This window comes from Agelaius phoeniceus, chromosome Z (genome assembly GCF_051311805.1).
Source record: "Agelaius phoeniceus isolate bAgePho1 chromosome Z, bAgePho1.hap1, whole genome shotgun sequence".
NCBI classification, from domain to species: domain Eukaryota; kingdom Metazoa; phylum Chordata; class Aves; order Passeriformes; family Icteridae; genus Agelaius; species Agelaius phoeniceus.
Window position 1 is genome coordinate 50,660,107 of NC_135303.1, and position 24,226 is coordinate 50,684,332.

Here is a 24,226-nt window from a genome sequence, read left to right on the forward strand (position 1 = left end):
GAGAGGAGCAAAGTTAAAAGTAACAATCCCTGTAGTCCCCTATTGGTTATCAATAAAATACATATGCAAAGTCAATTTCACAGGCTGAAATGCATGCTGCTGCTCAAAAATAACCTCTTCTTTCCTGTAATAATTTGTCTGTTTCTTTCATTAAAATAATTCCTACTGATTGTAAAAAAGGGAACTAGCAGCTAAAGCATTCAGAAAACACCATTTCTGTAGGCTTGTGTACAGCAAATGCAATTGTCATTACAAGATCACAGCATTAGAACAAGAAGTCCACCACATGCAGGGACAAGATTGCAGCCCTTCCAAGAGACAGCACGTACTTTATTACACAGACATGCTGGCCCACTGCCACCTGAAGTACAAATGTCTTGCTAAAAATACTTCAGGTTTGATTCCATTCTGACCTTACATCGCTATGGCAAGGGTCAGTGCTTGCAAAGGGACACTCACCACATTAATGTCACCATGCCTAGAAAGTGAAAAACTGGTCCTCACCACAGGGGGTATCCAAAGGCTCCTCCCTGCAGTGGGTATTTCTGACACACATAGACACATAGACTGGTCTCTTGAAAGCATTAGGATTGTCCCATATGCAGAATCTGATCCACCTGCCCCAACAAAAATAAAAACCAGACCAAACAAATGCACTGCATACCTATGACCTTGCTGAGAAAACACTCAGCCCCTACATGTTTCGGGAACCCTCAGGCTCTCCTGTCAGAGCCCACCCACTCCAGGTATCAAGAGCCACCAACCCTGCGTTCAGCACCCACATAACCCTCCTTCCCTACAATGCTCCTGGCTGGGTCCTCCAGGATAGGACCAAGACTGGGAAGATATCAGAGGACTTTCCCCCCCACCCCCATGCTTGGGCTTGGTTTAACTGTTGGGAGACTGGCTCAGGAAAAGCATATTAACCAGGGAGCTGGTCCAGCTGGTCCTCCCTGGCAGGGAGCAAAACAGACGCATAAAAATACATGTGTTTACACCTTTCAGTTCAGGCTTCCCTGCAAATGTGCAGATGAAGCACTTGAGCACTGGCACTAGTATCACACAGGAGCTTTATACTGAAACCATGCAGCAAAATGAAACACCTGTCCTCAAAAAGAACAGTGAATAAAGAAAAAAAACAACAAAGAAAAAACAACCACTAACCAACCCACAGCTCACCCAGCTGTGTTAGCAGGGAGTCTGCATGCTCTGTGTGCCCTGTTCTTCTCCACCACTGCTCCAGCATCACATCCAAAGACATGCATGCCTCCCTACGCCATCCTACCAGCTGCCAGGCTCTGTCTCTCCCTATCCCAGCACACACACACAGAGGAAGAAGAGACTTAACTGGCAATAATGTGGAGAGGGTCTTGACTAGCAGCCAGTCGTGGCTAATAGATGAGATGGTAAGGCTGCACTTGGCTAATAGATGAGATGGCTCAGAGCTGGCAGAGACGCCTCGGTTTTGGTCAATCAAGCCTTCCTGACCTAAATGGCTTTGACTTTAATGGAGATGTGCCAACAGATGCCAGCTTAAAGGCTGAGCTGCTGACAGCTCTATACTGAGGCGCTTTGTGTAGCAAACTGATCAGCTGCTCCACTTTGGTTTTTTCTTTTTCTCTTCTGTCTCTGTCAGCTCCTGGATTTTTGTTGTGTTTGTTTTTCATTTCCAGAGGAGGCTGGGAACTGAAGAGGCGAAAAGTCAGCAGCCCTTTTTTTCCATAAAACAACAGTTTATTTAGGAACTAGAAGCAGCTTTACAAACTCTCACTAAACTACTGCTCCAAGGACCTCATTAGCCAGAGTAAAGGCAAACTCTGTAAAGCGTATCTCCAGAGCCTTGATAAAGTGATGACACTTTCCTGGAGGGAATAGCAAGGTGAACAGTGTAGCACAACATTTTACAAGTTACTAGGCTGTAAAATAACAAGGCAAATCCTCAGCTATCAAAATGTCAGTGGTGACAGAAATTTACCCTATGAACTGTGCCACTTCATCTTTACCTGGATTCAACGTACACCTGTACCAGCATATTGTGGTTAGCAGTGGCCCAACAACTGACAGAGGCATTAGCCCATGTGGCTAATGTAGAGCCCAGCAAATGAGCTCCAATGCTTGTTTGCTTGCTCACCAGCTGCAGATGCATTTGATGCATTTGCTTTTCTAGGACAATTACCAACACCATCCCTCTGAATAACTTTCCTTATGCTGGGCATATGGTTGGCAGCAAATACAAAGTACCATGTTCTCACTGACCTATGTCTCCTAGATTCCAGACTCTGCCATGAGCTGAGGCATGTCTGAAGGTGAAAAAACATCCACTCGCAAAAAACAGGAATCTCAGCAGATTTCACACTAAATGAAAAAATTCAACTGGGTCTCAAAGTGAATCTTCAAAGTGAAAAAAATTCTGCTACACCTCCATCAGAAAGACTAATAAAATGAATGTATAAAGGTTACATATTAATTTCCAAGTACTGAGTCTTGAAACCACATGGAAAAATCAAATACAATCTACTTTGGACAAAAATACCAGTGTACAAACTGGAAACCAAAATTTTAACTGGCATGCAGTTATTCATAAACTGGGAAGAGACTTAGAGAATTGACTCAGAGAGAGGAATCAAAACTGAATTTATTTGTCAACAAAGTTTATTGTCTTAAAGAAGGAATAAGCAGGGTGCCAAGTAAGAAACTGCTGGAAATTACCTATACACAGAAGAAAAATATCCACCATGGGAACTACTACAAGAGGCCCCAACAATTAAAAGTAACCTGGTACCCATGAATTTCAGGCTACATTCTTGTGAATTTATTTTGAGAATTGCCAGATTGCTTTAGGGAGTTTGTTTTCTTCCCCTCTTGAATACATATGCAACTAAATTTGTGTTTGCATCTCTAGGAAAAAAAAATAACAGGACTTGCAGAATTTGCTGAGCACCAGCAGTTTTTTGAAGATTATGGCAGGTGGCAAATATTTAGCATTTTTGAGGATTAGGAGTTGCAATACAGACTTTTTATTTTCTCTCTGGATTTACAAAAAATCTTGGGCAATGTCCTGCCAACAGAAACAATACTTCCCAGGATAACAGGAAAAGGCACTTATGGCAGGGAAAAAAATGCCCTAAGTTTTTTGTTGTTGTTTTGTGAGTTTTTAAAAATTTATTCTGACTCTAGACTTCAAAGGGAGAGGGAACGGAAAACCTGCTGTTAAGTGTGCAGTATAAGAAAACACTAAAAAGAAGTCTAGTCCCTAAAGTCTGGAAGTATAGAGATCATCATAGACATAATTTTACACTTTGCATTTACACAGATGCTTTTTCTGGTATACATAGAAAAAATAACTCCTTTTCCCCTCAGGTATATCCTACTGCTTTGGAAAGTAAGATATACTTATTTTACCCACTCTTTATCCAAGTCACTCCACTCTGACTTAGATCACCAATTTCAATCAATTTGCAAATGATTACACCTAGTCCAGGCAACGCAAACTCAGGCTCAGTGACTTGGTAGCAGCTTGCAAACAGTTTTCCTTACTGCCTCTAAAAGACTTAACTCCCAGATAAGAAGGCTGAGCCTTGATGGCCTTAACACAGCCCACTGGCATGGGAAGGGAGGAGTACAGCACCTGGAGCATGGGTGTGGCAGCGACTGCATGCCTCTGTAAGGATAACAGAAAGACAAGGGCACCAAACACGCTCCAAATGCAACGCCCTTTTTTAAATTACAAAGCTTCATTACACTGGCAGCCAGCGGCTCAGCCTATTTCATGAGGATCCCATGGTGCTCACACACACAGCAAGGCTGTCGCTCAGCTCTGAAACCTCACACACTACCCCTCCTCCCTCTGTTCTCCGACCCCCTCCTGTGGAAATTCAAGGCTACTTCAGCTGCAGAATTTTTTTTTTCCCCTCAGAGGGTTAATCACTACAAAATGACAGAATATTCTGAGTTGGAAGGGACACAAAAGGATCATCGACTCCAACTGTTAAGTGAACAGCCCATACAGAGATCAAACCCGCAACTTTGGCATTATTAGCACCATGCTCTAACCAACTCTGAAAAAGAATAAACTCCACCCCAAAGACACGAAGAGTCCCAAAAGAAGGCAAGTTGCACACCCTTCTCCCTCAACCATCCCTCCTCCACTAAGCCAGGCACAAAGGGCACATAAGCTATGCCAGGAAAGGGCTACTTGCAAAAGTAAGCCTGCCTGCTCTGCAGGAAGACCCAGAGGCTGCTGACATCCCCCTACCCTAAGGAAGCATGGCAGGTGGCTGTCAAAGCAGGCAGGTCCATCATACAGTTCTTGCCAAGACTTACTGTGTTTAACCACGGCCAGCAGCTGACAGGGAGGACAGCAAGAATGAAATCTTCAGACACCTAGGAGCTCATAGGATCTTGTAGCCTGCAAGCCTCTAATAATTTTTTTTCCTCTTTTTTTTTTCAGTCTGAAGGCATGTGACCGGCCCTCACATACCAGAGTTGACCCCTCCCAAAGCCAGCAATTTCCTAAGAGCAGAGAAGGATGTTACCCTCCCGCTAATTCATTAGGAGGCCAGGCCATTCTTTATCCTTATGCATCAAAAGCTCACTCCCTGTGTGAGGTATGCTCTGGATCCCTCCGGACAGGGGCAGAAGGGGCTATGGTGCTCAGCTACTTAACAGGAGGGCATGACCACGGGAGCCCCGGCTCCTCTTTTCCCAGTTGGCACACGGCTTTCATTTCCAGGTGAAAAACCACCAGCTCTTTGCTCTCAAGTCGGCCATCCCCTTGTGCTCTGGGCCAGGACTGCTCGTGTTTCACACTGCTTCCCCAGTTAACTAGTGCTGGTCCTTGGAAGCATGCTCCCTCCCAGACACTTTTTATATCGCCGAAATACCACGGCACAAGGCACTGCTGAGATTTTGGTTTCGGTTTTTTTGCTCGCTCGGGTTGGCAGTACCGTTTCCGGAAAAGGCGAGGGGTCTCATGCTCCATGCTGTCCCGCACTGCCACACTACACTGCTCCCAAATCCCCCGCACCCGAAACCCCCCCCCCGCTTCCCTTTTCACTTGCCAGTATCCACATGCCGAGGCCCCACAGCAACCCCCACCCCTCTGGGAGGGGCTTCTCCCGCCGCTCTCCTGCAGGCGGGGGGCGGCGGGAGCGGGGAGCCCCGGCCGGGCAAAGCGCCGGGAGCGCCCCGGCAGCACCGCGCGGGGCCGGGCACGGCGGGCGGAGGGCTTGCCTCCCCCCACCCTCCTCCTCCGGGAGGGCTGGACCACTGCGGAGGGTGCCCCCGCTCCTCTGCAGTGCCAGGCAGGCACTACGCGAGAGGAACTGCAGCCCCAAGCACAACCGCAGGCTCATGGCACTGTAGGAAACGAGAGCTTCAGCAGCAGGCACAGAGGCACCATACACGCATCGCACAGGCAGACTTAGGTAAACCTAAATCTCGGATTGCTTCAGGCAACACAACCGCGCGCGTTGAAACTCCCTGAGCCGCCAGGGCTTAGGAGAGGAGGCTATTTCTGGTTCACCTGAGCATCACCATGACACACCGCCTTGACCCCTCTGCGATAAACCTCCCGCTGTCCCCAGCACGCACACACTGCTTCTCACTCATGAGCTCTTAACACCGTGATTCCCCACTGGCTACAACAAAGTAGTACTCACGACCCGTCAGTCGCCTGTCAGTCACCACACAACATACGCGCCTGGTGCAATACAACATGATATTGGAATACCGAAGGAGGAAGAGTGGTGTTAGCTGTGAGATTACTGTTGGGAGGATTACTCTGTTGGGCATACTCGTGGCTAGCTATCTTGCCGTGGTGACATTCTCTACTGGCACCTACCTTAGGTGAACCCTTGAGACTTATTCCTAAACAAACTAGGAAACACTCTTTTTTTTCCTTCTCTGTTTTTTTTTTTTTAATTGAGGAAAAAAGTATTTTAAACATCTACTGCTAGTTTATCAGTATGGCTGCAAATCTAAACTAAAAATAATTCCAAGTGAAATCCACACTAGGCAGGCACCTGAGATGTGAATCATCTAAGCACACCTTATCTTTGTCATGATTTCTGTCCTGATGAGCCAATGTAGGCCTTACTTGACAGTATCTTTTAAATATTAGATTCTGCAACTATAGGGTAACAGAATCAGGATCTGAATGTGCTGCTTGTTCTCCCCTGTCCAGTTTTGTCAGCCTTTGGTTTTGCTGTAAGTCAGGAGCTGCAAGTCTCAGGACTGACCTCAGTTTCTGGCTCCATACAGGTTATTGCAGAATTAGCAGTCACTTATTGCCTATTGGCAGGCACCATGCATGCACAAGATTTAAACACCTGTCTTACTGTCTGATTAAGGGAAAAATATTTTAAACTCATAACATCCTTCTGCCTGCTGTTTTAAGAGCAAACTGTACCTTAATCCATAAAGCTATCAAAACTACTTCTGCTCAAAGGACTTCTTTCATTTTAGCACAAAAGAAATAGAACAGATAAAACATCTCCCACCTTTACTCCCAGGAAAGCTCTAACTAGACTAGTCGAATCTAAGGAAATAGTCCTAGGATTCTTAGCTAACATCCTGTCTCTGGAGGATGAAGACCAGAGGCATCTTTGTCACTCACAAGGTCCTTCACCACTTTGCAGGTGTGTTCATCTTCACCACTCTGCTCTTAATTCAACCTCCCACTTTGTCTGCCTTTCACTATCCCCACTCTCTTAGACAGCACACTATAAGAAAAGTTTGCACATAGAGTGATTTTCTACAATTGTACAGTATTTTCTGAGCACTCAGCCTAGTTTTTTACTTCTCACATGACTCTTTCTTTTAATAGGCTTTCTCATCTCTCCTTTCACCTAAACAGAAATTATTAATATTTTTGCAGTGCTCGCTCCTCTTTCAGTAAGTGCACAAACAAAAGAGGCAGCTAACCTGTGAATGTGGTGGGAGCAAAATCTCATCCCAGCAGAAGTAATGTTCTAAACTCCCACTGGCCTCAAGAGAGGAAACACTGTGACAAAAGACACATCTTTAACATCCAGATCACAAACTGCATTTGGACAACTCATTTGTGCACACAAAGTGTTACCACTCCTAAAGTTGCTGCCAATAAATTCAGGTAGGCACTGTAGCTGAACACGGTTCATTTGTAACCATAACTAACTCCTCCATAGACAGGTCCCAGAGATATGATAATACCAGACAGACTTTTATCAACACATCAGCATTGCCTCATAAACCTTCATAATGTATATTTGTCACTCTTCTTATGAATGGCAGGTTTGGATGGCTCATTTCTCTCCTGCAGTCACCCTGGAAATTACTCTCTGTAGAAAATTAGAAGTGTTAAAAGAGGCAAAACTACACTGTGACAGTACACTGAAGCAAAGAGAGGTTGGGGAAAAATCAGCAGGCACACAGAAAGCTCACCCACTACTTTTACCTTTCCAGATGAGGGACTTCTGTGACATCTCCTTTGAAGAGTGTTTCGCTTACACCCCTTAAGCCATTGGCGATTCCTTCACCACATCCCTTCACCTCCCTGTCAGGGACATCCGTCTGCCCCACAGCTGATGTCCTATCTAAAAACTGTCCACCCTCCTTCATGCGCTGCTGGATCATGGGAGTGAGTGGCATCTCAAAGCTGAAGTAGCTATCAGGCTCCGAGTACAATGTCTCCAGAGATTCTGCACTGTAGTACAAAGATGCATTGTCTAGGATGTTTTCAAACTGTGAGCTGTACAGATCAGTGGAGACGTCAGAGTGCCTCTGCCCAAGGAAATCTTCATATCCTCCTGTGGTGGCTTCCCGCTCCTCCACCATCCTGAAAATTAACCAGAAACAGCTCATTTCAGTTTGGGGGCAAGGTTTAGACTTTGGGCAACTGTTCTCACTTTCCGCCTTTCTGAGCAGAAAGGTCAATGCAGCTTTATGCAAGAGAGGGCACTGCAGGTAAAATGCTGGTTTCTCCTTGCACTACCTCTCTTTATGACTGGCATCATCTCCCTCTCCAGGGACATAGAAACAATTTTCTGGGTAAAAGAAGAGGGCTGGGAGACATCCCAGTATTGTCTAACAGATCAGCTGCCTATGTGCAAAAGTGAAAAGCACATACAATGTGTAAGATCTATCCTAGCACCGGTGCCAGGCCAGAGGCTGCACATGTTGGAGATGTTTATCCCAATGGAGCCTCTGCCCCTGAAGGATAATTTGCTATCTCTGCAGTCCTAGGACTGGGGTCTTCAGCAAAAAGCTGAAGGAAATCACTCCAAAATGCAAAGGAAAGCACATGCAATTAAAAATATGGAGTCTGGGGAACTAGATTTGAAGGGAGAAGACTCAGCCTGCTTGCTGATGCAAGGAAAGGTATACCATCCCCCTGAAGAGTTTTCTTCCCTGATGCACCAAATACTGTGGGGCTTCTCAACATGCCAGAGGTTAGAGTAGCCAGCCCAAGTAATCCCCTGCACTGGCAAAACTCCACAGATACAGAGGTGCAGAGGCAGGAAAGCCTCCCTTGCAGAGATGTTGTCTCAGCAGCACACAACTCTCCAGGCCAAAGTGGGCATGGTTTGCTCGGAGCGTACCAGTGGAACCCTTTGTTTTGTCAGAGATGTGCATCAGGAAAGAAAAACAAGCAAATCAGGATACAAAGCAGCACGCCATTCTTGCAATATGTACTGCTAAAATGATATAAACACAGACAGACAGACAGGTATTATCTGTCTCTCAGACAGATAATATAGAAAGCACATATTGTAACATTTATCCTTCTATTATCTACATGGCCCTGGATAAAATGTCTTTATTATCCAACCATTCAGAGGTTGTCACACTGTTTTTGCACAAACTGAATGAAACCAGAAAATCTGTTCAGGTGCGTATGGCCAGGCTTGCATGCCAACTGTATTTAATTACATGGCATGTCCAGATCTCAATTACACCTGCTACAGATGCTTCATCACACAGACATCACTATGCAAACAGAAAGACTTCTGATCTTTACGTTTCAAAACCTGAGATGGACAGCAAACTTCAGTAAGATGGTGTGAAGTGGCTTCAGTACCAACTTCAGGCACTAGCCAACCACCAACCATGTAAACCAGTACTGTAAACACTACACCACAGGCAGCAGATAAATATTTGCTGCTTCTTATTAGCTCCTAAGCAGGTAGGCACAAGCCACATGCCTAGACAAGAGAACCCCTGCCTGAACCCTGCTCCCCTCTTAGCACCAGCTCACCTGCCCTGGCCTCTTGCAAGCATAGCCATCTCCTCCTCATCACAGTTCTTCCTGTCCTTCACAGAAACTTCATCCTTCCTGCTTTCTTTGAGCAGTGGTAGAGGAGTGGCTCCAGAAGCAGCAGGTTCCAGCCTTGTGTCTTCACAGACCTCACTCCATGCACTGTCTGGCAAGGAAAGCAAGGCTGGGGAGATCATTGGTGACACAGGGTGGCTGGATGTTTTGGAGAATGCCTTCCTCTCCACAGACACAGAGTCCAGCAGTGAGTGCTTCTTTCTTCTCTGCTCCTCAGCTTTTTGCAGCCATAAGATCTCCACACCTTGAAATTCTACATGTTTACTCACAGCTGCCTCTTTAGCAAGCCTTCTCTCGGTACCTGTTTGCATTTTGTCTTGACTGTACTCTGAAAACTCCTCAAAACGTGTCCCCCTCTCCACTCTGCTGACTGCTTCCAGGTTTGTCACAGATGGCTTGTGACAGCTTGGTTCCTGAGCTGCGTGGACCTCCTCTGCTTTATTACTTATGGCTTGTGAGGATTCAGACTGCTTTTCTCCAGCCCGTACTGAAGCCAGATCTTTCTCTATGATCAAATACTTTTTTTCCTCAGCTGTTCCTTCAGATGGAAGAAGCATGTCTGAGAGTTTTTCTTGGCCTGCTGGAACTGGCTCTCTGGCTGCCTGCACATTTTGGCTGCCAGTAACACTGTTTTTTTCCATTTGCGTCTCTGAATCGAGAGAAGTATTTGCTCTTTCTTGCACCTTTGTTTCTTCTAGCTGTCGAGAGATTTTCATGATCTCTGGCAGATTACCCATGGGTTGCAAACCTTTTTCTGGGGTGTGAAGCTGCACTGCCCCTGCATCAGGCCTCAAATTACCAGCAGGAGCTGCACACTGAGGAGCAGGCCTGACACGGTGGGGACTGTCCCGTCTTTCTGGACTGCGTGTCACAGGCTCAGTCTGGCACGTCGATGGAGCCGATGGTGCTTGTCTGCTCGACTCTGCAGTGCCATACTCTGGAAATTCATTGATGATGGTATGAGGAGGCAAACTGCTGCTTCCACGGCCACTACCTGCAAAGTAAAAGGAGAGAGATCCTGGATTTACCTACCACATGCACAAAGCAAAGAGTCTGATCTCTCTCCCTGGCCTGCTCCTAATAAGACGCTCTCCCCTGCAGGGCAAATACTTCAGTTTAACTCACTTCTGCTCTCACACTGCAGTTATCCAAAGCTGGTCCTTTTACATAGGAGTTTTTGGGCGGCCCTACTTTGGGAGTCTGCACTACAGAGGAAGGAATGCCAGAAATGTCTGCTACACTTCACAAAAGGTCCCAATGGCTCGTGAACAGTCTGAGGCCTCAGGCCAGGCCACAGGCCAGGCCATAGGCCCAAGAAAGCAGAGATTCAGATGCCTGACATTCATCCACAGCATTCACCACCCATGATGGTTTTACTTAAAAAAGACACTACACATGATGGTTTGATGCTTTCAGGTCATTTGCACTTCTAAAGGTGAAACATTGGGAAGATAATCAGCCACACCTCTTATGTTCTATAGCCTTGGCAAAACTAATTTGCTAAATGACAAAGTAATTAATGAGCAATTAAACTTTCTGCCAGCACTACCCTCTTCCTTTAACAACTCAGGTAGCTGAAGGTCATGTTGCAGTGATGGATACATACCCAGCAATGCACATTTCCTACTGCAACAAGTACACTGCTGCAGAAAAACCTTGCTACCCCTCCCTCCCTTCCTTGTGCTTTTCCAACTGATGTAAACAAAGCAGAAGCAAAAATGGGTGGTCCCATTTTCCAAGCGCCAAGCACCCAGTAGCTCCCATTGTTTCGAGGTAACAGAGAACCATCTGTCCAAAGGGACCTCAGGGATCACATAATGACAGATAATTGCCCACCTTATATCACAGCCCAAAGCGGAACTGAGCTCTTGGGGGAAAAAAAACCCAAAACAACAATTAAAAAGCCAACCATCAACAGCTGCATTTGTCCCACTCCTGTAGGGAACAAAAACAAAACCAAAAAAAAAAAACCCAAAAAACAAAAACCAAACGCAAAAAAACCCCCAAAACAAACAAACAAACAAAAAAAAAAAAAACCCAAAAAAACAACAACAACAAAAAAAAAAAAAAAAAAAACCAAAAAACACCCCACCACCAACAGAACAGCAAAAAAAAAAAAAAAAAAAAAAACCTAACTGACCTGGAGTATAAAAGTGTTTTAAATCAAACTGAAGGGTGGCCAGACCCAAACACCTACTTGGAAAAGCATCAGAGGTGACAGCTCTGAAACCAGACACCAACTTGAATTTGAATGGTTTGGTCCCAAGATGCACCTCTAGGTGCTGCACTGCAAACTAATCCCCATCTCTGCTCCAAGTAGGCCGGCCAAGGTCTGTTTTTGAGGCAGAAGCCATGTAGCTGTGGTTAATGACAGGCTGAGTTCAAAGTGAAAGAGAAGACAATCTAACACAAGTTCAGAACCACATTAATATGGCTATCTATGGCTTGTTAAGGTATAGGTATATACATCTGCCAGTATATCCCAGTATATCTAGCCACAGGGAAAATACCACACACTGGGCGTAGTGTGTGATCAAAATGACAGTCTTGGACTCTGCCAAGCCTCAGAATATTCCCCAGTGGGTTCTCCAAATGTCTCCATGCCATTGACTTAATCACTATATAATAAAAATTCAGCTTCATCCAGACGACTTGGTTGCTGTCCAGGACAGTGACTGGATAAAGCAGGGACCTTTTCTTTGCTGCAAGGCCCCAGGGAGCCCTAAGGGGCAAGGATGCCCTGTCCACAATTGTATCACCAGCCCATGTTCATGGCAAGGTTTCCAAAACACAGGTGTGGGGGGACCTACAGTGCTTTTTCTTAGTGTCTGAACCAGAAGACAGTCTCCTTTGCACACAACTCAGCCACACAGTGCTTGCGTGCATCTCAAGCCGTACTTTCAATGGCACAGGCACTAGGCTGACACTGTGGGGCACTTTCACCAGGACAGACTCACATATGACAGTGATGTGCTGTGGTTACAATGCCCTTACACCTGCACCAGAAAAACTCCAGGTAAGCAACCCCAAGCTGCTTTCTCACCCCACAATCGTTCTCTAATGCAGAAGCTTTAGTGCTTGCTGCTCTCTCAGCATGGTCTAGGGGAGGGATTTCTTAGGAGAGGACTAATAGGGAGCGTGTCATTATAAATGCTAACATAGACCCTTCTTGGTGGACATATCCACCCACAAGCTATGCTTAGTGTGTGCCCTCAGCATTGTGGGACAGCACTTGGCCAGGCCACTGCCCAGGCCACACACTCTGACTGTATTGCATGAAGAAAGGGAATACATAGTGCTCCAAGAGCTGGGACCCCCCATGCCTCACTCCAATCCACACATCCCGCCTTGTTGGAAGGAAGCCTGGAGCATCAGCCCCGGCCTCCTGTGGGGCTGGGAGGCAGCCAATGTGCTCCGGAGGCCAAGCCCTAACAAGGCACAGCACACAGATCCTGCCAAGGGGCCAGGCTCGTCTCTGCTATTTGCTATCTTAGCTTCTGAACCAACACGAGGGAAACAGAGGGGGCCTTATTTCTTGTGGTGAATGCTAAATGCTCTGCTGCGCGTCCCCATCTGCCACCGACAGCCACTGCTGACGGTGGAAAGAAATCATGAGCAAGTTTCTGATTTACTTCTCCTCCTGAACTTCACAGAATGGCAAGCCCATCAGACTCCAGAAGAGGTACACATACAGACCACATACCTGTACATGCAGGAACAGAGAGGTGTCCAAAGGGAGAGAGAGTACTTAGATGTATTCCCCTCTGCCACACCTGTAAGCTGTGCTCCATCTGAGCAAGAGAGTAGCGCTATCACAGTAGAAATGTAATGCCTTTTATGAAATGACATGTCAGCAGCTGTCCTCTGGACAGACTGCTGCCGCTGCTGTTGCTGCTGTATGCAAGCACAAGTCAGTGGGATTCTTGCCTTCATGCAGGAATATTGCCTAATTCTCCGTCTGATTGAAAAAACTTCCTATATGACATGAAAGCAGGGTTCTGTCACCATTATGTTAGGTACCACCATGCACATGACTGCCAAGGTCTCTATTTCCTGAAGTAAACCATGACCAATCCGCGACTCTCTCCCAAAATTGCAAAGCCTTCCCCTTTCCTCAGAGAGCTATTTCAGGTACAAGAGCTTAGGGGAGCTTGAGCTCTTTAAGGGAAACTCCTCCCTTATTCCCATCCACCACCACAGCATCATGTCTTGCTGCAGCTACTGGCATATCCTGTCTAACCCCATCCCCCAATATGACTGCATTACAAACAAGGATAGAAAGAAAACAACAAAATTTAAGGACTGCACTGAAGATGCGCAGGGAAAAAAAATACCCATCATCAAACAAACAAAGAAAGGACACACACTTTCAGGTAACACAAATTTCTACTTTGCATTGAAGGTGGCTTCTTTCAACAAATGAAAAAAAGAAAAAGAAAAAGAAAAAGAAATAAATGGATAGGGGAAAAGCTGAAATAGAAAGGGAGTGAGTGACTAGAAAACTGAGACCGGGCAAATATAACCTAATAGCATTTGGCAGCCTTTCTGATGACTAGACGTTGAAAGAATTAATGACTTAAATCAGGCATAGATATGATATTTCATAGGTAAATAACCATTCCATGTCAAGCAAACTTGTCTACATCATAATAAAAGGAAATTATAGGAAGCAAAACACAAGTTAAAAGCATAGACAGACATTTTGTTTACAGGTACATTTTAAAAAAGAATGGTGTGAGTGTCTCTCGCTATACAGTATATATATATATATATATTATACAGCTCGAGAAATTAGATATATTTGCTTGAACAGTCTCCTTACTCACAGAGGTTACTGTAGCTCCAGCAGTTACCCATTGGTCAAAGAAATAAAATGCAAAGATCATCAATTTATCTATAGCGATACCAGCTAATTCAATTGCTGTTGTTCTAGTCAACTGGAATCAAAATAGTTTCAAATTTCCTGGCAGCTGCTGCCCTGCACTGCACACAATGATGTAAATGGATGCTTTCTGAGTATTATGAAACTGATGGGGGAACTGCAGTCTCATTCAGTCTATCGCAGGAGCTAAGGAGTCCACCTTGGCAGCTTGCAGGGGGAAAAAAAAATTTCCTCCAGCAAGGCTGCCTGACGGCATGCCAGGGATACGTCTGTGCTTAGCTGCCGTTTTTGTAACTGCGTCCATAAGGGGAGAATCGGGCAGAATGGCGATGCTGAGAGTCATGTGCTGGTTTCCGAATGCAGGATGCTTTATGGCATTTCAGCATTAGTGAGCTGGAAGCATTCACTAAGCAGCCCAGTCATCCTGCATTTTATGTCTCTGCAGCTCCTTGTGCAGATCACAAGTAGCACGTGGGTGAGCTTGCATGCAGCATCATATCATTTACACTTTCCTGATATTCCTGCCACCATTTGTAAAAGGCAAATTAGGACAAGTAAAAAACAATGTATGCATTAAGATGAGACAAATCTCTAGGTCACAGAGCTTAATGAACAAATCACAGGATTTATGGTATTGTATCACTACTGCAGCCTGCCAGAGAGAAGGGTTACACACATCTCCTTGTCCTGCACTGCATCGTGTTACATCTTCTACAGTCACTAAAACTATTCCAATTGATAAAGCAGCCTGCTCCTGCTGAGATGGAGCCGCCATCCCCTATAAAAGGGGAGGGATGCTGCATAGCCTCTGGCAGCCTCGTGCAGCAGCCCTTTTTCCAAATGATGTCATTCTCCATGCTGCAATAGGTCCTGCCTGGCCAGAGTAGCCAAAGCCAGGGGATTAACATAATGCAAACACGGGGCTTTTGTAACTGGACTGCAAACATCCACACTGGACTGGGTGCAGGATTTTCTGCAGCTTGCAGACACTCCAGGCTTTTGGGCAGTTTGCTTACTCCAAAAAGGAGAAGCAGAGCCAGGTCTTCATCCCATTGAAAGTTACAGCAGCATTATGTAAAAACAACAGTTTGGTGGAAATGGGGAAGCTGAGTAAAAGTGAGAGGCAGAGGGAAGAGGTTGGGGAGAGTTGCCTAGAAATAAATCCTGGTGAAATGCCTCTGTGCCTTAGCAAACATGCAGGGAAGAGAAAGGGGAATAGAGGTATGGCAGAGCCCTCGCAGGAAAATTGACCATCTTGGCTGAGGTCCCTCACCCCAAAAAGAGACAACCAGAGGGACTCCCTGCTGTGGTCACTGGGAAGTTTGGCACAGGGGCCAACAGCAGGCACAGGCTGTGTGTTCTTTGCAGTCCATGCTTGAACAGCCACAAAGTGTGTGAAAGCCAGTGGCTCAGGGTTACCCAGAAATTAAACTAATTTGTTCAGGGAAAAAAATAATCCCCTGCATGCATAGAGGGGCAGTATGTTCCTCAGGAAATTGTACACCCACAGTTTCCGGCATACTGGAAGAGATTCACAAAAAGATATGGCCCACCACTGCTCTTGTGTAGTTCCCTAAATTCTGGGGGTTTTGGGCTACCAGAGACAGTGCCAGATGAAACTTCAGTCTGACGTAGGACAACCATGCCCATACTAGGTAAATCTGTGATCAATCTCTACTAGCCAGTGCTGGAGTCTGGTAGGATATGCTGATGCTCACTGGTTTGGAAAAGAGTGAGAAAAGCCACTAGGATAAGAACATAAATCCTGTGCATTTAGAAAGCAATGACCATTTATAAAGCATGTAAAATACATGGGTCACTTTGTGCCTCTTTGAGAGTTTGTGTATTTTTTTTTACAAGTGCACAAGTCCTAGCCCTATTCCTGATGGAAAGTTTTATGAAAGCAATACTGTGACTTGGCTGCATATTTTTCCCCACAGATTTTAACTAATTCCCAGTGGTAAACAGGGTTTGGGACCACCTGCATAACCCCAACTGCACTGAATTAAGTGTCCTCTAAAGAGCCCTGTACCTTTCCCCTGGTTGCAAGAAGGATGGCACCTTGCTGCAGTCACTCACAGGCCTACAGAGAGCTCAAAACAGGACCAAGTCCAAAACTAACATGCAGCACGTGCTGAGAGGATTTAGTGTGAGGGATTATCCACTACAAATTGCTGTATGGGCCACAGATGGTCAGTGAGATAGCTCAGTCCCAAGAGTCATTACCCTGGAAAGCAAAATGGTAGAGTGGAACAGCTGCTAGCATGAGTAGGAACAGGAGGGAAAATACAAAGGGAATATCTGGACTCCTTATCCTGACATAAAAGTGCAAGTGGGTCTTAGAATAATTAATGCCCTTTTCTTCTTTGAAGTTCCACACTCTGGAATTATATGGCTGTGAGAATCTCAAGTTTTCATTTCATTTTATTATGTTTGGAGAAGTTTGAAACCCAATATGTAAACAACAGATCCAAAAAGAATCTGAATTTTCTATTTTTCTGCTGCTGTGATTTAGAAAGGAAGTAGCTAACAGATTTTCTAAGTGTAGATACACACAGTAATTAGCAAGAATTACTTTAAAAGCTCTGTAAGAGCCTTCACCTGAAGAAAAAACTTCTGAAGCAGTGACAACTCACAGCTGTTTTGACACTTTCAGCATCTACAATGACTTTACAACTCTCTAAATTCACTTATAATTAATGTTATATATTTTAAATACTGTATTTTTCAATAATCCTCTCAAAACCCTTGGAAAGTTGCTTTGAGCGAGTAAAAACGGCTTTAAAAATCCATCACTTGTAAGCACAGATCTCAGAAACTCTGGATTTCTGTAGATCCAGAAACAAGGCACACCTGCAGAAAAGGATGTCCTTTACTACTTTTCAGAGTTTGGGACCAATTAACCAATCTGAGAGGAGTCTTGCTAGGCAGTTCTTAAAGCACCCTAGGAGATGGATCTCAAGTTATGTGCCCAGCTAAAACAAAAATAGGGCACAGTGTGTATCTCCCAGGCTCCAAGTGTTGTTGCTAAAGGTGCTGTTGGACATTGCACAGTAATTTTTCAGCAGGCTCTCACAGCAAATGAGACTCCCTTCCTCCCAACACTGGGCAGAGTTAAATAAACAACACAGGGATCTATGGCAGAAGGTACCTGTTAAAGCACAACTGTGAATAGGAAAAATACATGCTGTACTCTGTGTTACACTCTTTCAGTCCAATACCAGGCCAGAGCTGCACCTACCCATATAATTTTATTTAAATGTCTTCTCTGTGTGCATATCAACAGCAAGTTAACACGCATCATTTCCTTCAGAAAGCTTCAGAAATGAAGCAAGGCTACAGCACAGTAGAGGGTTTGTGTTGGTGTGCTGCAGATCTCGCCAGATGATGGGGCTGAGGCCAAGGAGAGGAGGCAATGGTGGTGACAGGTAAAAATGCATCTGTGTCCCACTGTGCCTATAACAAGCTAAATCAGCTGGCTGAGTCTCTCCTGTTATGCCCACTGATCTGGATGTCCCATTTTCTGTCTGCCTGATGGAAGGGCATGACCTGACTGTCTCTAGGAAGGTGTTGCTGAGTCCTGCCAGCTTCAGCCGAATTCAGCCTGTGCCAGGTGTACTCAGAGCATCTGATGTGGCCAGACGCTGACAGACTGACAGCACCACCAGGTCCACAAATATTTGTGTGCTCATATCAGCATGGCTCCCAGCTTCAGCCAAAAGAACACAGACAGGGAGACATCTACTGCCTTAACTCTGGCATTTCCTAACTTCTGAGTGCTTAATTCTGCACCTTTAAAAAACAATAAACAAACAGTACATGTTTTAATGATTATTTGTACTAAGCTCTTGGCCTTCAAACAACTCTGTTGTTTAGAAACTTGAGGATGTGGTAATCTCCTCCCTACAGCTGTAGGCTATGATAACTTGATCTATCCAGCTTTCAACTGGAGGTCACAAGACATTCAATTTCCTCCTGTGGAGCAAGGGACTTAGGATAATGCCTTGTGCCCCTTTTAGTTTTCCTGCCCCTTGGACTGGAAACCCATATATACATCACACCACACCTGACAGCTCCAGAGCATGCCTCAGCTTCTTCCAGTCCCAAGAAGCAGGACTAAGAAATTCAGGGGAGATAGCAAGACAGTTCACCACTCCACCTCTGCAGCCAAGATGCAGAGCACAATGGAACTTGTCCTTCTGCACCAGCATTTATTTTTCCATGTGCTCTTCAGAGCATCCAAAATGATCTGCTTTACTCCATGTTGGAGTGAAAGAGGAGCACTCAGCGTGGCCAGCAAACATGCTGGTGCCAAAGAGGTAATCACTTCCTACAGTGCACAAACTCAAGTGGAAAAGTACCTTCCAATACAGTACCTCTGGAAACTTAAATTTAAAAAGTTAACCTTCTTTTTGCATCATTGCCAATCAGCAATGCCAAACATTGGGGATATTTATGAGAAAATTACTGATTACACACTATGGTTTTAAAAATCCTGCAGGACTTCTGTATGTCAGAAAATGCAGTGGGACACTAGAAACAACAACAAGCTGATAAAGTCAAATATGCACAACAGGATGATGGACTTTTAGTTATGTGGGAGAGGGGTACCACAGCTCCGAGCTTTCTGTATTCCAGCCTTTTGCGTGCTCCTGGTGAACACTGCAGGACATCTGATGCGCCAATCCTTCACTGTAATTAAGCAAAATTAATGTGAAAATCAGGCAGTCCTCCAACCCTCAGAAAATGCAGTTTTGCACTTCTTAAGGAAAACATAGCTGCAGAGGAAGATACCAGACCAGGGAGCCTAGACTTTCAGGATTGCCTGGAGATGGGAAGAGCAAGAGATGAAAATATAGCAAAGGTGATGCCTCAAAATGGAAAACAACAGGGCTGGAGCACTGGGCAAGACTACAGTCAGCAGTCTGGGCTATCATGAGAATAATGTAATAATGAGTGCGTGTGGTCTAAGGGCAGTTCCTGCAGGGAGGACCAGGAAGGTGACATTTCCATGCAATGTGAGGGGGATGCAGCAGAGCTGGACATGTGTGCCTTGAAGTAACAGAGCAAACAAGTCAGATAGAATGTATGTCAGTGATGCTCACTTTACACAAAGATACTGGGATCATTTTCTTAAAGATGTTTAAATCAGAAACATAAGAACCCTGAAAAGGCTTTACCTTTACAAAATAGCAGCCATTGTGTTCTTCCTTTGCTCTTGAAAAACAGTACTAGACATTCTAAAGCAAAAGGAATCATTTCTTCCATTGCAGTTCAGGAACAGGTATGTTGCATGGGTCAAAGTATGTGTTTGATTTTCTTTCACGTGTCAGATCTGGCACTGTTTGACCCCTTGCAATGGTGATTCAGCACACATTGCCAGAAGAAAATAAGTCCTTTTTTTAGAATTGTTCTTTTGGCATTATTTTGGGGGGGTCTGTTACAGTTTTTGCTGGCTTAAGCTTGCTAAGTACACAGATGAGCACAAGAACTAGCATGAGACAATCGGTGGCAGTGTGTGTCTGGGACCATCTCTTGGCAGAAGCAAGATGTTAAATGAGCTCAGTTGCCTCATGACACCTCACTGAACACAAAACAGCAAGTGACAGGCTTTCCAAAAAGATATTTGTTTCACCAGGAATTCAAAACCAAGCTTCTTCCAGCAGCTGTTGGGAAAGACCAGATTTGCATAGCAACACAGGCAGTATTTGTACAGAGCCTTTTTGTGAAGGACGAGATTAAACCTCTGGTACACAGGAGGGATGAAAGCTTTCTCCTTTCAGAAGCATCAGAGAAAAGACTGTTTATTAATCTTAAGAAGCTATGTTCTTCCTAACAACAGTCTTGGATTTATTTTCTCATATAACAGGAATTATGGGGTATTTGGCCTTCATGTTTATTTAAGGAATTATTTTGTAGTATCCCCCCCTTTTTTTCCTCAAGGAATCACTTTTAAGACTAAAAAAAAAAAAAAATTCATGTGGCCATAACTTTTTTTTTCTTTTTGGTATTTAAATGTATTAACAGCAAAGTCATAAAAATCAGACCTGTAGCACAGCCAAGCCTGAAGAAAGTCTGCTCAATAGAGATCACTGTTTCCACGGCAGTTTCCAGAGAAGGAATGTATGTTTCCACATACAACAAGCAGCCTTTTATGTCAGTGAGTCTGAGAAGACGTCTTGTCCAACCCAGCTAAATTCAGTTTCTAAAAAACATTTTCTTTTGCTGGAAGGCAGAAGGCTGGGGTTTTGCCAAGGAAGGTGGCCAGGCTGTGCAGGGCCACGTGTACAAGTGTGGTGCATCCTCCCCGCTCCCCCAGGGGGAGGGGTCTGCAGGGAAATGCGTGGTCTTGAACCCTTCCACAACAGGAGGGTCACGGGGGGCTTGGACCTGCTTCTGCTCCGAGTAATGCATGCAGGGCAGGAGGATGGGAAATGGACAAGAGAGGAGAGGACCCAGACAAGAGGCATCATGCATTAAAGTCAAGAGCATATTAGGGCATCAGTGATCACAAATATCCCAGATAAAATCAGACTGAAGACAGCAAAGGAAAATATTTTATATGTGACAGCTTTATTAGCATTTGAATATCGTTGATGACACATCTCTTCTAAAGCCATTTAACTTTTTATTTTCCCCCCCTCTCATTTTCTCATCTGAAAATGACCAGCAGCTTCAACCTGGAAGGTAAAAATCAGTACAGAGCTTATTAACAAAAGCTGCCATCTCTCCCACCTGGGTAAACAGAAGTGTTTGCCACAGTCGCCCCCAATTATTGCTCTTCCTTTGTGAATTGGCTTGTCTGATGCAAGTGTTTTAGTACTTAGTCAAGACATGTATATCCTCAGCAGCAGTAACGTGGCTGCGGCTGAAAGGGAAAGTATAAACCAGAAGGCAGAAGTAATTAAGCTGTTCAGCAGCTTACATGCTACGTTCCGTTTCTGAGGCCAGCCATGGCATGGGTCAACTGCATTAGGTTAGATAAATTAAAGTTCAGCCTAACTGCCCACAGTGACAAGTTGTTCTCTTGATCAAGTTTAAACACCAACACTTCTCCTGGCCCTGCCCCTGTCACTCATTTGCTTGAAATATTTCATACTTTGACCCCTAAAAAGCATGTCTTTTTTCTTTTAAAGGAAACTTCAGAAAGTAGCATGTTTATTTGGATTTTTGGTGGTGTTTTCTCCATTCCCATCTAATAGGGAGAAGAACAGAAAGACTTTCAAGCATAGCTGCTTCCCCCAAAAGCATATGTAAGACATATTTGATATATATCAAAAAAAAAACCCCATTATTTGATGTACAAAAGCCCTGAGTTTGTACTACTGTCCCCTCAGTCACCCTGTCCTCATTCACCTCCAGTAAATAAGCAGTTAAAAGCTGGAGAAAAAACTAGAAGGGGCAGAACCACTATCATTTATCCATGGCAGTCAAACAACTTGTAAGAGGAGGAGGAGGAGGATGCATTTGTCTGTGGCATCATGAGGCCAGTCTGGGTAAACACAATGTCACCCAGTTTTTGGGTACAATTCGTAAACATTGTATGTTAACCACTGTTAAATATTCACAAACCCTCCTGTCAGGGTCCCTTGAAATAACTCCCATTTTGCTAATTGTTAGCTCCTAATGGTAGTTTCTCATTAATAAAAGAACAGGAGGAGATCTGGAAATAAGGCAAGAAGGAGATCCAGAAAAAAGGCAAGAAGCACTGGAAAAATACAGAGAATTAGGCATAGAAGTCAATATATCTGGCTTACTCTTTGCTACCCTTTATTTTAGAGCTCAGTACTTAGCTTGGAATACCCATCATATTTGATAATTGTTTTGGCTGGTAATAACAATAGATTCACTTGGATTTATTAGACACAGCATACTTTATTTAATACCAATCTCTGGATTTGTACCAATGCCTGCTGACAGTGCTCTCACACTGTGTCTTTCCAAGCAAGAAATGAGGTCATCATGATTCATGTAATAAACTCATACACATTTTGTGGCAATTTGAAAGAGTTTTTAAAATTCCTAAATGAGGTCCTTATGGTTTGGGTTTGAGGGTTTTTTTCTCTTTTTGGAAATTTGGATTTTTTTTCACTTTGCAATTTGGATTTCCCAGGTGGATGACCAAACTTTATAAAAGCCAAGAAGAAACTCAAGTTCTGCTTTATTATTACTTTATAAAATCCAGGAAGAAACTCAAGTTCTGCTTTATTATTTTTTTTTCCTTGCTAAAGTTGAGGAACATACACAGTTTGTTTCTGAGCAAAGTGCTACCCTTTTCTAGCAAGAAGGGAGTCTTCCTTAATTAAGTGACATTCCAGAAAGTTTGCAATTAGAAAGGATCAAGGTACACAGAGAACAGCCCGAGGAAATGCTTTTTCAAAGAGGGCAGGGCTTGTTGATAATTTTGACAAGGCAAGAGGAATAGCTACAATAACTACATTTCTTTTCTTCTAAGCTTGGGCTCTTAAAAGGTAGAAAATGCCCTATATTTACAAGAAGACAACAGGAATAAGACAGATCCTTAGATATAACATTAGATATTATGGAAGCATCTGGACTTCTGGAATCACTGACTACAGAGGGCAGAGCAGTTTGGGTACCAGTCAAGTATCTGAATTAAAATCTTACCTACCTCTACTTGTAGAAAGACCACAAAGTGCATTTCTGGAAGGATCTCCAGGCAGAAATGGCCATGCGTCAGCATGTGCAATTGCAGAACTCATGGCTGAACAACTCCACTGCAGAGAAGTGCAGGGACTCCCTCCACCAATGTGCCTTTAGCACATGAGTCCCTGCTGTAACATCGTGGTGGCCCAAATGAGCCAGAAAGAAAGGCAGAGGTATAAGAGAGGGAACCACTGTCATTTTCTGGGGCCAAACCAGCAGGATCTGGTACTTGCAAAGGGCAGCATAGCACAGTGAGTGAGCCTCATGGGGTCATTAAAGGAGAAGCTTCTGCAAAACTTTCCTGAGTGGCTTAAGAGATTTTTTTTTTTTTTTTGCACACGGTAGTAATAAATAGAACTTACCCATTCCTGAAGGCTTCTCTTCTTCCAAGCCAAATAAAAATTCATATTTGGCCTTGGCAACATTCTGGGCATGAGCTGATATGTCATTATCCCGCACAAGTGCTTCTGCCTAGAGTAAAAATAAACAAAGCTTATATACCTTTTAGTGAAAAAACAGCAGAAGGAACATGAAATCCCTTCAGGCAGCATTTTTAAAGTATTCATTTTACTCTGTCACCACCAAGATCATCCAGAGTAGACATGGGCCAACTCAGAGCACTTTTGAAGAGCTCACCCCTCTGTCACTGAACCCAACAATTTCAGTATTAAGAACAAAAACCTAACAGAGATGTGAGAGCACCCAACCACTCTTTGCACACTCTTTAGCCAGCTTACCCACTGAAAGGCCAGCAGCACTGGCCAACTAGCTCAATAATATTGGTTAGAGTTAAAAATATCAAGGGAATAGTATCAGAAATAGCAAATTTGAGTATGTAGGTCATAAACTGGAACTCATGGGAAAACCATAAATGGGGCAGGCTGTCTCTTTGAAAAGATAGTGGGGTAGAGAAAGTGAGGAGCAAGGACTACAACATGGATGATTAAAAAGGGGGAGAAGGATAAGGTATGCAAACATGTACTTAGGCAGGAGTACTGTCTAAGGGGCCCTGTTGGGCAGCCCCTGCATGACCACAACTGTGTAGGTCAGGACTAGAGCCCAACTTGGTTTTACAACCACACCGCACAAGTCAAACCTGCTTATCCAGCCAGGAGGCAGGGAGGGGACACAGGGTGGTGAGCCCAGTGAGCAGGGGAACCTGGAAGGGCGAATGGACAGACAGATTGAGCAACCTGATCTACCCAAGTCTGGTGCCCCCAGCACCTTCCCACTGCTCCTTTCTTGTAAGAAACAGAGTAAAGGACCTTGACAGAGTAAAGGTCCAGTTTCTCAAAAGAGAGAAAGGCTACAGGACTAAGATCAAAATACTTTTTTGAACAGGTAGGGACAAAACAAATCTCTAAGAT

General features: G+C 44.4%; 2 protein-coding genes across 3 annotated transcripts in view; one reads left to right on the forward strand and one right to left on the reverse strand.

The window, feature by feature from the left end:
- The window catches only part of PSD3 (pleckstrin and Sec7 domain containing 3), a 116,303-nt gene that overhangs the window by 80,544 nt on the left and 11,533 nt on the right, over positions 1-24,226 (reverse strand). The window contains exons 2-4 of one of the 2 annotated variants that reach the window (XM_054651797.2): positions 23,222-23,330; positions 9,236-10,304; positions 7,436-7,816 (exon numbers count right to left, since the gene is read on the reverse strand). In XM_054651797.2, the coding sequence (XP_054507772.2) occupies positions 7,436-7,816; positions 9,236-10,304; positions 23,222-23,330 (1,559 nt within the window). Of the gene's footprint in view, positions 1-7,435; positions 7,817-9,235; positions 10,305-14,136; positions 14,296-23,221; positions 23,331-24,226 lie in introns of those variants that run through there. The other variant, XM_077172308.1, reaches the window with a different exon arrangement.
- Positions 13,487-24,226, forward strand: part of NIPSNAP3A (nipsnap homolog 3A) — a 53,189-nt gene continuing 42,449 nt past the window's right edge. The window contains exon 1 of the mRNA XM_077172309.1: positions 13,487-13,683. Within this exon, the coding sequence (XP_077028424.1) occupies positions 13,564-13,683 (120 nt within the window). The 5' untranslated portion in view covers positions 13,487-13,563. The remainder of the gene's footprint in view (positions 13,684-24,226) is intronic.